This window comes from Hyla sarda, chromosome 4, assembly GCF_029499605.1.
Source record: "Hyla sarda isolate aHylSar1 chromosome 4, aHylSar1.hap1, whole genome shotgun sequence".
NCBI lineage: Eukaryota > Metazoa > Chordata > Amphibia > Anura > Hylidae > Hyla > Hyla sarda.
The window spans coordinates 55,054,754-55,069,805 of NC_079192.1; the positions used below are offsets into that span (position 1 = coordinate 55,054,754).

Consider the following 15,052-nt stretch of genomic DNA (forward strand, 5'->3'; position numbering starts at 1 on the left):
TGTAAGTCAGCAGTCCAAGGGCTAGGATTAGATGTTGGTGGGGCAGATTGAGAAGGGACAGGCGGTTGGGGCGAAGGACTCTGAGAGTCTGTAGTAGGGACACTAATTTCTTCTGTCTGAGGCTCCGATTCTATTACTTTCACCGCTAGTCTCTTAAAGGCTGGGAAGGCCATGTCGGGATTCTGTGCGGCCAGCATCCTAAGTTGAGCCTTGTCCCATTTGTTTAGTGCTCCCTCTATAAAACGGTCTATCAGTACTCGATTGCCCTGATTGGGCGTGATGCCGTCCAACTTCTGTACCGCCTCTAATGCGCTCTGCAAAGCCACTGCATATGCTCACCTGGCTTCTGGCGTCGTTCATAGAGACGGAGGCGTACCTCTGAGCGGGAGTGAGATTCAAACACTTGAGAAAGTCCTTCAAAAATCTGTCCCGCAAGGCTCAGGCCTAACTCACTGCGATTATTGCGATATAGGTCTTCTCTCATCAAGAGCCAGGAGAAAGAGAGCGAGAAGATGGCCGCCGCTCCCTTATATGGGCAGGGGGCGTGGCGATTCTGATTGGTCCAAACGTCTGCCATTCACCAGTACATGGTGTGATGGGATTACTGACGTAAGAGGGCCTCCAAAGGTCCTTAAGCTAAAACCATAGAGTTCACCTTGTCACATGACCCGCAGGTCCTGCAACGCTAATAGAAACAGGTAATTAACCATTTATATACAGAAATAATACTATATACATTATTCTATGGACAAATTAGAAATCTATATACTATAATAGAGGCGACTAGGGGCCGACTGACTAACAGAGATTACGAAGTCCTAGGGACTCTGGCTACGGGAACCCATAGATAAATAAGTACTGTATGAAATGCGGTACTGGGACACCAAATATATGAATATACCTCAGGAGAGGGATCGCAGCAAGAGGGGCGGAAGTGAGCCGGACCAGGCTGCAGATGACGTCGCGCCTGCTGGGTAACTCCCCCTTCCTCTCTGCACACAGCGCAAGAAACGAGCAGCCTAAGTGAGGTAGAAAAAAGGAATTTATAGTCATTTTAAAGTAGAAATAAAAGCAGGGATATCGTTAGCGATGGGGAAAAGCAGGACAGACCTCATGGGACCCGACGGTGTCAGTTGTGATCCAACCTGTTTAGGGTTAGACCACAAAGAGCGGGCGCTTAACGGGTCCAAGCACAACGGAAGTGTGAACGTAGCCTGATTGTGGCACTTTAATTGCAGGATCTTTTTTTTATTTGACTATGCTACACGGGCTGTAAAGTTAAGTGTAATTCATAATATAGTGTCTGTACCGGTGTGTGACGGTTTTCTCACAATTCTTCTGTAATTTTCATCCAAATGTTTATTTTTAACAGCATACAAAATGAATGTTGTCTCCCAGGCTGCAATGTGGCCGAGACCTGACTCACTAGTCAGCTGATGACAGGGAGCCTGTCTGCTTCAATGGGTGGAGGGATCAATCTGCAACTAATGCAACAGCTGTAGGCACCCTGATTGAAAACCACAGGTCTTTTGAATGGATGCAGCTCATTTATGTTTCAATGGGTGGGGTGGCTGATGTGTGGGACGGAGGAAAATGGAATTATGGGATTTGTAGTCAAAAAAGAAAAACTCAAACAGGAAATACCAGTTCACAAAAAGCTAGCCACAGTGTTATGGTAATCTCACAACATAGCCATTTAGCCCCAATACAAGCGCAGATCCTTCCTAAGCATGTCCATTACTGTCTGCCAGGTACGTACTAAAATCACCTTGTGGTGGATAACCCCTTAAAGTATAGTTTTACAAGGAAATTACCATCATGGAAATATAGAAAACATCTTCCTTGTCTGTGTTTGACATTTCATTACAAGTACAAGGTTTACACTGCTTACTTTATCATTAACAGATTAGTAGTTTATTCTAGTTCTCCTTTTTTGTCTCGTGATTGAAGATCAGGAAGAGCTGTCACCATGTAACATCACTAAAAACACAGTTTGTCAGTGCAAGAATGGAACCTACTGCCCTGCCAATTCTCCATGTAACAAGTGTCTGCTGTGTAGCTCAAGGTATGTGGAAGTGTCCAGGAGTTATATGACCTTAGTATAAATAACTATTTCTGCACAATACATAATGTAGCATTTGTATGGGGACAGTAATAGGCACTTGCAGCCATGAAAGGTGCACTTATGGTGACAAAATCAATTAAAATTGTGCATGCATTAGGATATTTATTTTGGGGGGACATGTATCACTGTAGGGAACACTGTACCTATTATTATTTTAACTTATCACCTATCCACAGGACACAGGATAGGTTATTAACACCTGGTTGATGGGGAGCTGCTTTCAGAGAAGACTTGGACAAAGACACAGTGGATGGCTGGATGATGTATTAACCGAACACCCTGCTTGTAAGTGACAACTGAAAGAGGGGAGACACATCATCCAGCCATCCACTGTGTCTTTGTCCAAGTCTTCTCTGAAAGCAGCCCCCACCCTCCTAAGAGAAACAGGCAAGGTGGTTTCTGCCCTGCACTAATGTTTCATGCTTCCCTTAGTGCTGGGAGGTGTGTGTGACCAATCAGACACTATCTCTTTGCTCAGAGAGCAGGAAGGTGGGGGCTTCTCTCACAGAGGGAGCTGGCCGGCATTATAAGCAGAGCCCGTGACTTGTAGAATTTGCTGCAGAGGGAGGGAAGAATGGCAAAGAATATCAAGCAGCCAGAGAGAACAATCTTCATATCAGGCAGGACCATTTACAATGAACATATCCAAGTAATGTGGTGGCTTTGAGGCAATATATCTATGTCCCTGGAGTACACCTTTAATGGAGTGGCGGCAGAGCCAGGGGCCCTGTAAAGGAGATGCGGCCAATAGCTTATTGCTGAAAAAGGGCTGCAGTAACGACCCAGTGATTGTTTGTGTGATCCTCCTGACACAGCGCTTGAGCCATGTGATAGACTCTATGAACGAGCACTGATCTACAACATCAGCGCTTGAGCCATAGGATAGGCTGTATAAACAAGCCCCAATCTAGATCAGCACTTGAGCCATGTCATAGGCTGTATAAACGAGTACCGATCAACTTCATCAGTGTTTGAGCCATGTGATGGGCTCAATAAACAAGCACTGATCTACGTGATCAGCGCTCAAAAGGGTAGCTTAAAGGGCAGCTTGGTATTTAGACTTTTTATAGACACACAATTCTTACTAAATATGGACCGTTGTTTGCAGTTTTTTTGTCTTGTTCCTTTTGTCTTTTAGTTGTCCTAGCGGACAGGTTTTGCAGCAAACTTGTAATACCACATCAGATATCGTATGTGTTCCTGTAAGAACCCGTCTATCAGGTAAGACTAAAATGTCAAACATTTCCTTGGTATACAACATAAATGGCAACTTTTCAGGAAAAAGATAAAAACGATTTCAATAATGGGCATCCAGGGTAAAAATTGTTTAGGATAATGTCTCACTTTTTCTATAGGGCATGCCCCAATGTACCACAGACAAGATTCCCTAAACTAATACAGACCCCAGATAAGACCTTCTTAATAATACAGAGGACTTGTGGTCAGTCCAAATTGAATTTTTATATATTTATTTGTAGTCTCAGGGTGCCCTGATTCCAATGTTGTTTTTTACGCTCTTGCTACCCCCCTAGATATAGGCAAAGTGGACTGTCTGTACCTTGTCATTGTTATCAAATACCGAGGTTGTTGATGGCAATAGTGTCTTGAACTATGAATCTACAATAAAACTGTGAATTGACTTCTGAATAAAACTGTGAATGGATCTACATGAAAACTGTAAATTTGAATTCATTAGAACAAAATGTTGGACTTTCTCCTATGGAATCCTACATATATTTACAGACGTTTATCTTTCAGCAAGGTAGCCCATACTAACTGCTCTCATGACACTAATCACATTGGTAGGTTCCTCTTATGTCTGCATTGCGCTGTTTTTGAGAAACTTGCATTAACAGTAATATGGAAGTCAGTTTTTTTGGTGCACTGGGGGCGTTACTGAGCTCCTAAATGTGCTGCTACAAATGCCTGGCCCGCTCCAGAAAGAACACCTCCCCATAAATATTAATTGGCCTCCCCAGTAGTGACATAGTGCACAAGCCCACTCGGAAATCTAGTGCTTGCACAGTAAGGCTATGTTCACATGATGGAGTGTCCACACGGAGATTCTCCCTTCTGCAAACTGTGGGGCACCGGCATAGACGACTATGCATTCCGTACGGACTCCGCATAAGGAATGAATGTGTCGGAAACATCTGGCATGAAAATTCCACCGTGTGCACAGAGCAGCAGAATCCCATTGAATTCAACGGGACTCTGCTGCAATGGAATCTCCATGCTGCATTCCAATGCGCACATTACATACTGCACCTACGTACTGTATGTCTAAGTGGTCTCGGGATCCATTTGTTCTTGCCTTCTCACAGATGGCACTGTGTAGTCTCTCTTGGCCCTACCTCTGGCAGTGGGGCGGGGGCAGAGCCAGAAGACATGTTTAATTTATGTTTAATTTATGTTTAATTTGGCCTGGGCCCCTGATGACAGTACCACCAGTACTGCTGTGATCTTAGAAACCTGAGGTTGTAGCAAGAATGTAACAGTACTGTTGAAATCTGGGCGACTAAGACAGCAAAAATATATAAAGAGCTCAATTTTGTTGGACCACAAACTAGTACAAACAACATATAGGGACCTCTAAAATATTTCAGACCTTAGACCAGACCCCCTAAGTAAATACTCAACACAGTACCAAAAACAAGCTCAGTTCATTAATATGGTACCAGAACCAACTCCAGTGCATGAAAGCAGTACTTTCTCCTTTCCTTCTGCAGAGTTTGGCTTATTTCAATGACCTGAACCCCAGGCTTTGAAGTCCTTAGGTGCTTATAGGGCATAAGGGCAGGGGCTATCGCTAGAAGGCAAACAGAAGCTTATCACTAAAAGATTAGGCTTGTTGAAGTTGAACATGCCCGATCCTATTTTACCCCAAGTATGTGCACTTAAAGGGGTATTCCAGGCAAAAACTTTTTTTTAAAATATATTAACTGGCTCCGGAAAGTTAAACAGATTTGTAAATTACTTCTATTAAAAAATCTTAATCCTTCCAATAGTTATTAGCTGTTGAAGTTTTCTGTCTAACTGCTCAATGATGATGTCACGTCCCGGGAGCTCTGCATGATGGGAAAATATCCTGCACAGCTTCTGGGACGTGAGTCATCAGAAAGCAGTTAGACAGAAAACAGCAACTCAACTTTAGAAGCTTATAACTATTGGAAGGATTAAGATTCCTTAATAGAAGTAATTTACAAATCTGTTTAACTTTCCAGAGCCAGTTGATATATAAAAAAAAGTTTTGGCCTGGAATACCCCTTTAGGACTTAGCCAGGGAACCCCATACACACTAGATGGTTGGCTAATCCTGTCAGGAATTACCTAATGTGTATGGGGGCCTTAAGGGCCCCGGGGCCTCATACACTGGCCCCCATCCCTCAGCTCTGTGATGCCAGATAGAGCTAAAAACTAAGTTTAATCACGGCAGCCGTGACTGGTTATAAAGTCTCAGTAAGCGCATACAGTCTCGCTCGCCACGTCCCTTCCCGCCAATCAGGTTCTTTCTCCCTGTGCTCAGGCTGTCAGTCACCACCATCTAGGGTTGAGGGGGGGAGGCAAGAGTAACTCTCTTTATCTTCTTACTAAGATTAGTCATATTTTTTTTTTTTTTCCAGTCAGATCTTGGACCATTCCTGTCGTCATCATCGGCATTGGTTGTCCTGCAGTTTTTTTTTGTTGTCTTTTGAAATATAGACTTATCGGAGTAAGTGATGAACAAAAGAGGAAAATCATTCTCTGAAAGCTTTGAATAGATCTGTCAGGACAAAAGGCCAATGTAACTTTAAAAGATACCACTAAACTTGTGGTTGTGGTAAGAAGCGACATGAAGCTCTGGATTTAAAGGGGTGCTCCAGAAAGTTAAACAGATTTGTAAATTACTTCTATTAAAAAAATCTTAATCCTTTCAGTTCTTTTCTTTTTCAATTTCCTTTCTATCTGACCACAGTGCTCTCTGCTGACACCTCTGTCCATGTCAGGAACTGTCCAGAGTAGGAGGAAATCCCCATAGAAAACCTATCCTGCTCTGGACAGTTTCTGACATGGACAGAGGTGTCAGCAGAGAGCAATGTGGTCAGACAGAAAGGAAATTCAAAAAGAAAAGAACTTCCTGCGGATCATAACAGCAGCTGATAAGACCTGGAAGGATTAAGATTTTTTAATAGAAGTAATTTACAAATCTGTTAAACTTTCTGGCACCAGTTCATTTAAAAGAAAAATGTTTTCCAGTTGAGTATGCCTTTAAGTTATGAGTACAGGAATAGCTATAGCGCTAAAGGATGATCCATGTTTACTAGCTATTGGTGCACTTAATATGAGGGTCTCTGCTGAATGCATATGGACGACATCCTCCAGTGCTACTATCTTGAAGATGGACTTGGTATGTACCAGAGCTACTACCAACAGTATGGACTTGGAATGCACCATATGTGTGACTTTCATGGACAGTATTCTTGTATCACCTGCTTTATTCTAGATGGATTGAAAGCTCATGAGCATAGATAATATTGGGATATTTCCTGCTGGTGCACTATATAATATATATATATATATATATATATATTCAGTACATTAGTGCTACTGTGGCTGCTGCTAAATATAAATGAAACCGTGGCAGAACATCTGGTATATCATAACATATGTGCTATTTGCCATGATGCAAGTATTGGACTTTATATACAATACAGTGGTCCCTCAACATACGATGGTAATCCGTTCCAAACGGACCATCGTTTGTTGAAACCATCGTATGTTGAGGGATCCGTGCAATGTAAAGTATAGGACAGTGGTCTAAAACCTGAGGACCTCCAGATGTTGCAAAACTACAACACCCAGCATGCCCGGACAGCCAACGGCTGTCCGGGCATGCTCGGAGTTGTAGTTTTGCAACATCTGGAGGTCAGCAGGTTGAAGACCACTGGTAGAGGAAGTTGTACTCGCCTGTCCCCGCCGCTCCGGACCGTCACTGCTCGTCACCGCTGCCCAGGATGTCGCCTTCCATCGCTGTCGCCACATCCCCGGCATCCTCTGCTTCCCCGGCATCCTCGCTCTCCGTCGCCGCCATCACGTCGCTACGAACGCCGCTCCTATTGGGTGACGGGACGGCGTGCGCAACGACATGATGATGGCGATGGAGAGCGCCGAAGATGCAGGGATCCCAAAGAGGACGCGCCGGAGCCCCGACAGGTAAGTGATCGTCAGCGGACCACACTGGGCACCGTAAATGGCTATCCGGGGGCAGCTGAAGTAGTCAGCGCTGCCGGATAGCTGTTTATGCGATGGCCCCGACATACAAAAGCATCATATGTTGATGCTGCCTTCAACAAGCGATGGTCTCTGAGAGGCCATGGTATGTTGAAATGATTGTATGTCGGGGCCATCGTAGGTCGGGGGGGGGGGGGGTCACTGTATTTAAATACTAGATAATAACTCGTAGAAAACAGCAATAGTCTGCACCACCGCTCAGTCTGTGTATATCGGTGCTGCCGTGGTAGCACAGAAAATGACTACAAGTGCATCAGGTGTGAGGAAAAAGACGGGAGCGCTGCACGCACAGGAAACATAGGAATGCAATGAATAACCACAAACAAGAAAAAGAAAAGTGCGGAGCGCTCACCGTTCCGATGTCCGGCAGATACCATGAAGTGACTCCAGGACCTCTTCGGTCTATGCGGAGACCAGGTACTGAGAAGACCGCTACGGTCTATGCAGGAGAGTGGCAGGTGGAATGGGGGAGTTCAGACGCCGTGGCCTTGCGTCTGAACTCCCCCATTCCACCTGCCACTCTCCTGCATAGACCGTAGCGGTCTTCTCAGTGCCTGGTCTCCGCATAGACCGAAGAGGTCCTGGAGTCACTTCATGGTATCTGCCGGACATCGGAACGGTGAGCGCTCCGCACTTTTCTTTTTTTTGGTTTGTGGTTATTCTGTATTTAAATACTGTCTGCTTATCTAAAAGGGCTTGTGGATTCATCGCTTGATTATTTATTCTGTATTGGTAAAATCTGTACAATGCACATATAAGTTAAGAAATATTTAAATATTTTGCCTACAGATTAGAGTGTTGAAGTTTCCTATATGTTATTCTACCTGTAAATTTAAAGAAGTGGTAGCATTTTTTAACCAGTGAAGGGTCGTAGACCTGCTACGTGGAAAACCAGAATAAATCCTGATATATACTGTATTCTTATTAAGTAGTAATGTAACTTGCAATTTAACAACTGCATTCATTTGCTGCTTCAAAGGAATCCAAGATCATGCCATATAATCACTGCTGTATGGATCTCTGAGCTTACACACCTTCTCAAGTGTAACTGTGCATGCTCACATGATACGAGCATGCTAAGTATGAATATTGCTGTACCCCAGCAAGTACGCTGGCATTGATGCTCTGAAAATGTTTTTAAGAGCAAGAGATCCTGAATGACAGAGGTACATGCTGCATGATAATTTTATATCTGGACCTCATACCCTGTCCTCATATCTCCCCTTCATATCCTAACATCAAATCCTCATATCCTGTCCTCATATCCTGTCCTCATATCCCATCCTCTTATCCTGACCTCATATCCCCATCTCATATCACGTCCTCTTATCACATCCACATTTCCTGTCCTTCTATCCTGTTATGATATTCAGACCTCATATCCCATTCTAATATCCCAACATCATATCCTGTCCTCATATCTTGTCCTGTTATCCTGTCCTCCTATATCCCGACCTTATATCCCGTCATTATATTCCTACCTCATATCATATACTAACTATTTTCAGCACCTGCTGCCTGCTGGACAATCCGCAGGATGACTAAAAGTCCTGGGCAATCTCTGCAGCCTGAGAGTAACCCGATCAGGAGAATTACCGGAAGTCCTACAGGCTTCCTTTTTCTTTACAGATTCTTCACATATTTGTAGCATACACAGTACGGTATGTAGCCACATATAGGGGGAGATTTATCAAAACCTGTCCAGAGGAAAAGTTGTCCATAGCAACCAATCAGATCGCTTCTTTCATTTTTAACAAGGCCTCTGCAAAATGAAAGAAGCGATCTGATTGGTTGCTATGGGCAACTTTTCCTCTGGACAGGATTTGATCAATCTCCCCCCATTGTGCTTTTAAATGTGTATTAAAGGGGTTGTATGACAATAAAACACATGGCAGCTATCTTCCACAAAAGGCACCACTTACGCCTATGATGTGTGTCTAGTATTGCAACTATGGAGCATTTAGAAAAATATATGCAATACCAGACAGACTGTGGATAAGAATTGTGCTGTTTCTGGAAAAAAAAAAAAAGCAGCTTATGAATGTTTAAATAATCTCATACTACCCCTTTTTTCAAGGGGATGCTGCTGATAATAATAATAATAATTAATAATAAAAAATAATTAATAATGTGATATATGCTACTGTTTTCTTTCTAGTTATTCCCCCTTTGCTGTATCCACTCTATATACCCAGGACCATATCAATGTCTGTTTCTGTTTTACCCTACAGACCCCTTCTAGTCAATCTTTGGATAATAATACAGAATGCAGCTATGGACCTGAATGTGGTGACCTAGAGAGAAAGTCGCAGGAGACAAACCCAGCAGGACTGGCGGACAAGGTGTTGCTGCAACAGCAGGTCACGGCTGATGTCAGATCATATCAAGGTCTTCCACCGAACTCCCCCTTGGGCCAGTGCAATGGTGATAGATTGTATAATGTCCTCCTGGGGAACACCCTATAAAGGGCTATTAATGTACTAGAATAACTAATTCTACCTTCTCTTTTCCTTCAGTGAGGAGGTTTGGACAACTGGTGAGGTTAAAAGACTTTGGTTTCTTCTGGTTGAAATCCGTATCTGCAGTTGCAGGCTTCTTGGTGATATATATCATGGAAGCTAAGCCACCCTAGGCCAGGCCCGAAGCCCTTAAAGGTCCTAGGCTAAAGCTATGGAACAAATGTACAACTTATCGGCACAGTCCTTTTCTCTCCCTCTGTAGAAATTCTGGGACACCAGCTTCTCCAGGACATAAAAGGGTACTTTGCAGGAGACAGGAGGGCTTCATGTTGTCTTTCCTAGGCCCAATCACGCCTCTCTCCTCTGTGAGGAGACTATTCTCACAACACACAGACATAATCACGAGTAAAACAAAGCATTGACCTATGATACCAACTCACAAGCCCCAGAGGACTCCCAGTGGGACATTAAATGAATATCTCACAAAACGACAAAAATGACTGTGTCATTTTGCATACCGTACCTTGTATGGTGGTCCCCAAAGTCAGATTTACTACGTTCAGGTAGGGTTCCCCCAGGTGGGACGGCCCCTAGTCGCCTCTTTTCTTTTCTAATTTTATACATTATATTAAATATATACATTTAAACATTACATTAGTATGCTTACCTTGGTAGTGTCGCAGGACCTTCGGTCATGTGACTATGTTAATTCCTCTATAGTATGTTGGAGGACCTTTGGAGGTCCTTGGGCCACATGATTACCCATAACTCTTTGTACAGATAATTGACAGAAGTATTGGACCAATTAGCTTAAGGCCAGCCCCTGCCCATATAAGGGAGCTGAAGCCAATGATCGCTCTCTTCGGTTGCTGCTCTCGTGAATGCTGGACTATTAGGACGGATCTGCGCAACTTACAAAGACAAGCTAGGCCAGAAGTCTGCTGGCCTCAGCGTGAACTCAAAACGTGAGTCTTAAACTGAATCCCCGCTAAAGCTAGCGTGACTGCTGGACCTCAGCTAAATCCCCTAAATCCAGCGAAACAGTGCATATCAGTCTACGGACTCTAAAACGCTTAAGGTCCCAACCACTGTCAATATCTAAGAGACTTTGCTTGTACAGAGACTGTTCCGGTTATAAAGCTTGCATAAAATCTTCAGTAAAAGTTCTGACTGTTTTCAGCAAACTCTCCGGTTGTGGACATTCAATTATTTCATACCTCCCTATCGCTCTTGGGAAGGGTGGCGGTAGGAAAGGATTACAGAGGAGCCCTCACCCTGGCACCACGAGTAGAAAGGGTTAAACAGACCCCATTAAAGTACTGCACCGCTACACCCCATATACCCTACACCCCCAAGCTACCACAGGACAATAACCCATGTGTGGAAAATGTAGAGTGGTAGCAAGCAATATAACTATAGGTATAAACCTACATCTTTTAATTGGGGTCATTAAAAATGATCTTATGCATAGATATTCCTGTTAGGCCTTGTTCACATCTACATCTCATCCAGAAAATGGAGCCGGACAGTTGATCCGGCTCCAAGGGGGTCACTTGTCGCCGTTGTGGCGGGGTCAGGAGAGGGATCTGGAGGTACTAGTGGACGGCATGATGGCCATATTGGATGGAGTGTGGAGGTGGACTGGGAGTGGTTCCCGGCCCGATGGTGAAGTCCAGGTGGACATGGGAACAGGAAATTTTGTGGGCTTCACAAATGGTGCTCCTGGGCAGGTGAGCTACGGCTAGGAGCCCCACCCACTTTTGGTTCAGTAACGGTGCCTTCAGGTTCTTCTCCTGCGCTAGGAATAATTTATAAGTTGTTGTGGGTTCTGTTTACATGTATGATGTTCATACAACGGTTATATTTTATAATGTTTTAATTGGTTGTCTAATAAAGTAAACTGCTGTGGCCTGTTTGTACCAACACTTTGTCTTGTCTTCCTTAAAGAAATGGAGGGTTTTGGGGGAAGAAAGGGAAGGTGTTGGTGGTTGGTTAAGAAGGTACCTGCAGCTATAATATCCCCTAGTCAAGTAAAGACAGTTATCTGTAACCTGACATTGGTTGTTCATTTACTCCCCGTATCTGGCCCAGGAGAATCTGTCTCACCCGTCAGACCGTGTATAGGTCTGTGTATGAACCTTACCCTCATTTCAATCTATCTCACTTATATTCCTGTGGACCAGTGCGCTCGACAAGCCAATACTAAGCCTCCGCAACCTGGGAGTTTGGGTACATATCTGTGTCAGTGCTTCCACCCAATGAAGCTTCCAGGGTATGGTTATGGGGTCCTGTGCTTAATAAAACTGAGACAAACATAACTTTAACCCTTTAAGCACTCAGCCCATTTTCACCTTAAGGACTCAAAACAATCTTCGTTTTTGCACTTTCGCTTTTTCTCATCATCTTCTAAAAATCATAACTCATTCAATTTTACACCTACAGACCCATATAAGGGCTTGTTTTTGTGTCACCAATTGCAGTTTGTATTGACATTACTTATTGTATGACGTAATCTGTGGCAAAATAAAAAATGTATTATTTGTGGGGTGACAAGAAAAAAACAACACACCATTTTGTTACTTTTTAGGGCTTCCAATTCTACGCAGTGCACTTTTTGGTAAAAATTACACATTATCTTTATTCTGTAGGTCCATACGGTTACAGGGAAACCCAATTTATGTAGGTTTTATTTATTTTACTACTTTAAAAAAATTATAACTACATGCACTAAAATTAGTATGTTTAAAATTGTCCTGACCCCTATAACTTTTTTTTTTTTTTCTGCATATGGGGCTATATGAGGACTTATTTTTTTGTGCCGTGGTCTGTAGTTTTTATTGGTACCATTTTAATTTTGACGGGACTTTTTGATTGCTTTTTAATAATATTCTTATGGCAAATGAAGTGACAAAAAATGCACAATTTTGAACTTTGGAATTTTTAACGTGTACGACATCGATCGTGTGGTTTAGCTAACCTTATATTTTAATAGTTCGGACTTTTACGCACGCGGCGGTACCACATATGATTTTTTAAATGACATTATTTTATTTAAAAATAGGAAAAGGAGGGTGATTCAAACTTTTATTGGGGGGGGGGGGGCTTATTCACATTTATTCTCTTATTTTTTTACCACTATTTCCTTTTTTTTTAATTCTATACCATGCAATCGTTTGATTGCATACACTGATCAATGCTATGCCATAGCATAGCATTGATCAGTGTTACTGGCGCTCTGCTGCTCTAGCCTGCCAGGCATGGAGCAGTAAATCGCCGATTGGATGATGAGGAGGCAGGTGAGGACCCTCCTGTCATCCGGTAAGCTGATCAGGACATCGTAATTATGTTGCGATAGTCCCGATCAGCTCTGCTGAGCTGCCGGGATACATTTGGTTTTGTTTTAGACCCCGCATCTAAAGGGTTAATGCCGGGCATCAGCCCGATCGCCCGTGCCCGGCATTAACCCTGGGTCCTGGCTGCTGATAGCAGTCGGGACCCAGGGGGTTTAAACCGTTCTCTGCCCGTGAGAACGATTTAAACCCCGTTAACAGGACCAGGGTATACAGGTACGCCCTGAATCCTTAACCCCTTAAGGACCGAGCATTTTTCAGTTTTTGCACTTTCATTTTTTCCTCCTCACCTTTTAAAAACCATAACCATTTAAATTTTGCACCTAAAAATCCATATGATGGCTTATTTTTTGCACCACCAATTCTACTTTGTAATAACATCAGTCATTTTACCCAAAAATCTATGGCAAAATTGAAAAAAAATCATTGTGCGACAAAGTTGAAGAAAAAAACACCATTTTGTAAATTTTGGGGGCTTCCGTTTCTACGCAGTACATTTTTCGGTAAAAATTACACCTTCTCTTTATTCTGTAGGTCCATACGATTAAAAAGATACCCTACTTATATAGGTTTGATTCTCTCTTACCTCTGAAAAAAAATCATAACTACATGCAGGAAAATTAATATGTTTAAAATTGTCATCTTCTGACCCCTATAACTTTTTTTATTTTTCCTTTTTTAGGGCATCTTTGTGCGTGCTCCATTGACCGTGCGGTTTAATTAACAATATATTTTTATAGTTCGGACATTTCTGCACGCGGCGATACCACATATGTTTATCTTTATTTTTATTTACACAGTTTATTTTTTTTTTAAGTGGGAAAATGGGGGTAATTCAGACTTTTATTAGGGGAGGGGTTAAATGATCTTTATGAACTTTTTTTTTTTTTTTTAACTTTTTTTAATGCAGTGTTATAACCCCCTCTAGGGGGCTATAACATGCATTACACTGATCTTCTATACTGATAATTGTTATGTAATAGCATAACAATGATCAGTGGTTCTGCCGCTTGACTGCTCCTGCCTGGATCTCGGCCACGCAGGAGGCAGGTAAGGGACCCTCCTGATACATCCTAGCTGATCGAGACATTGCGGTTTCACCACGATGGTCCCAATCAGCCCAACTGAGCTGCCGGGAGTGCTTTTTAACAACTTTAGATGCAGTGATCAACTTTGAATGCCGCATCTAAAGGGTTAATAGCGCGTGGCAACGGGATCAGAGACGTGGTATTAGCCATGGGTCCCGGACATTGTTAGAGGCCGGGCTGAACCCACTATGAAGCGGGGGTCACTGGATGACCCCGCGTTATAGAAAGGGAGCGGACTCAGGGCGTACATGTATGCCCTTGGTCCTTAAGGGGTTAAGGATTTGGGGACAGGGGCATACGCGTATGCTCTGCATCCCCAAGGTGTTAAGGTACAGTATAGCACTATAATCAGACACATGCAATGTGTATATAGGTCTCACCCACCTGCAATAACACCTGTGGCCCACCCAAATCCTTGCCTCTGCAGCCATTGGGTACCTTCAGTTGGTGCTTATTGAATAGATGGGGCCATACAAAGTGTTACTTGGAGTATGCTAAAACTCTCAACATGTTAGCAATCGGATATCAAGGTTTATCTGAATGGTACCCTGTTGTGGGATCAGGGAAGAAGGGTATTCATAATACATTTAAATTTCCTTTTTATAGTAATCATTGTTACTAAAAATGACCACTAGGGCTCTTCATACTGTCCAGAACAAAATCCTGTCTGGCTGCAGCATCATCTTTGTCCAAGCTAACGCACAGGCAGGGACAAAGCCCAGTAAGGGAGGGTTGGACTAGCACTCCTCTGTGCTTACT

At 43.1% G+C, this 15,052-nt stretch overlaps 1 protein-coding gene across 2 annotated transcripts in view; it reads left to right on the forward strand.

Moving 5' to 3' along the window:
* Window positions 1-11,765, forward strand: part of LOC130367951 (tumor necrosis factor receptor superfamily member 22-like) — a 29,896-nt gene extending 18,131 nt beyond the window's left edge. For both annotated transcript variants that reach the window (XM_056571008.1, XM_056571009.1), the window contains exons 4-7: window positions 1,951-2,065; window positions 3,264-3,346; window positions 5,749-5,837; window positions 9,628-11,765. In XM_056571008.1, the coding sequence (XP_056426983.1) occupies window positions 1,951-2,065; window positions 3,264-3,346; window positions 5,749-5,837; window positions 9,628-9,861 (521 nt within the window). In that variant the 3' untranslated portion in view covers window positions 9,862-11,765. The remainder of the gene's footprint in view (window positions 1-1,950; window positions 2,066-3,263; window positions 3,347-5,748; window positions 5,838-9,627) is intronic.
* The last annotated feature ends 3,287 nt before the right edge of the window (window positions 11,766-15,052 follow it).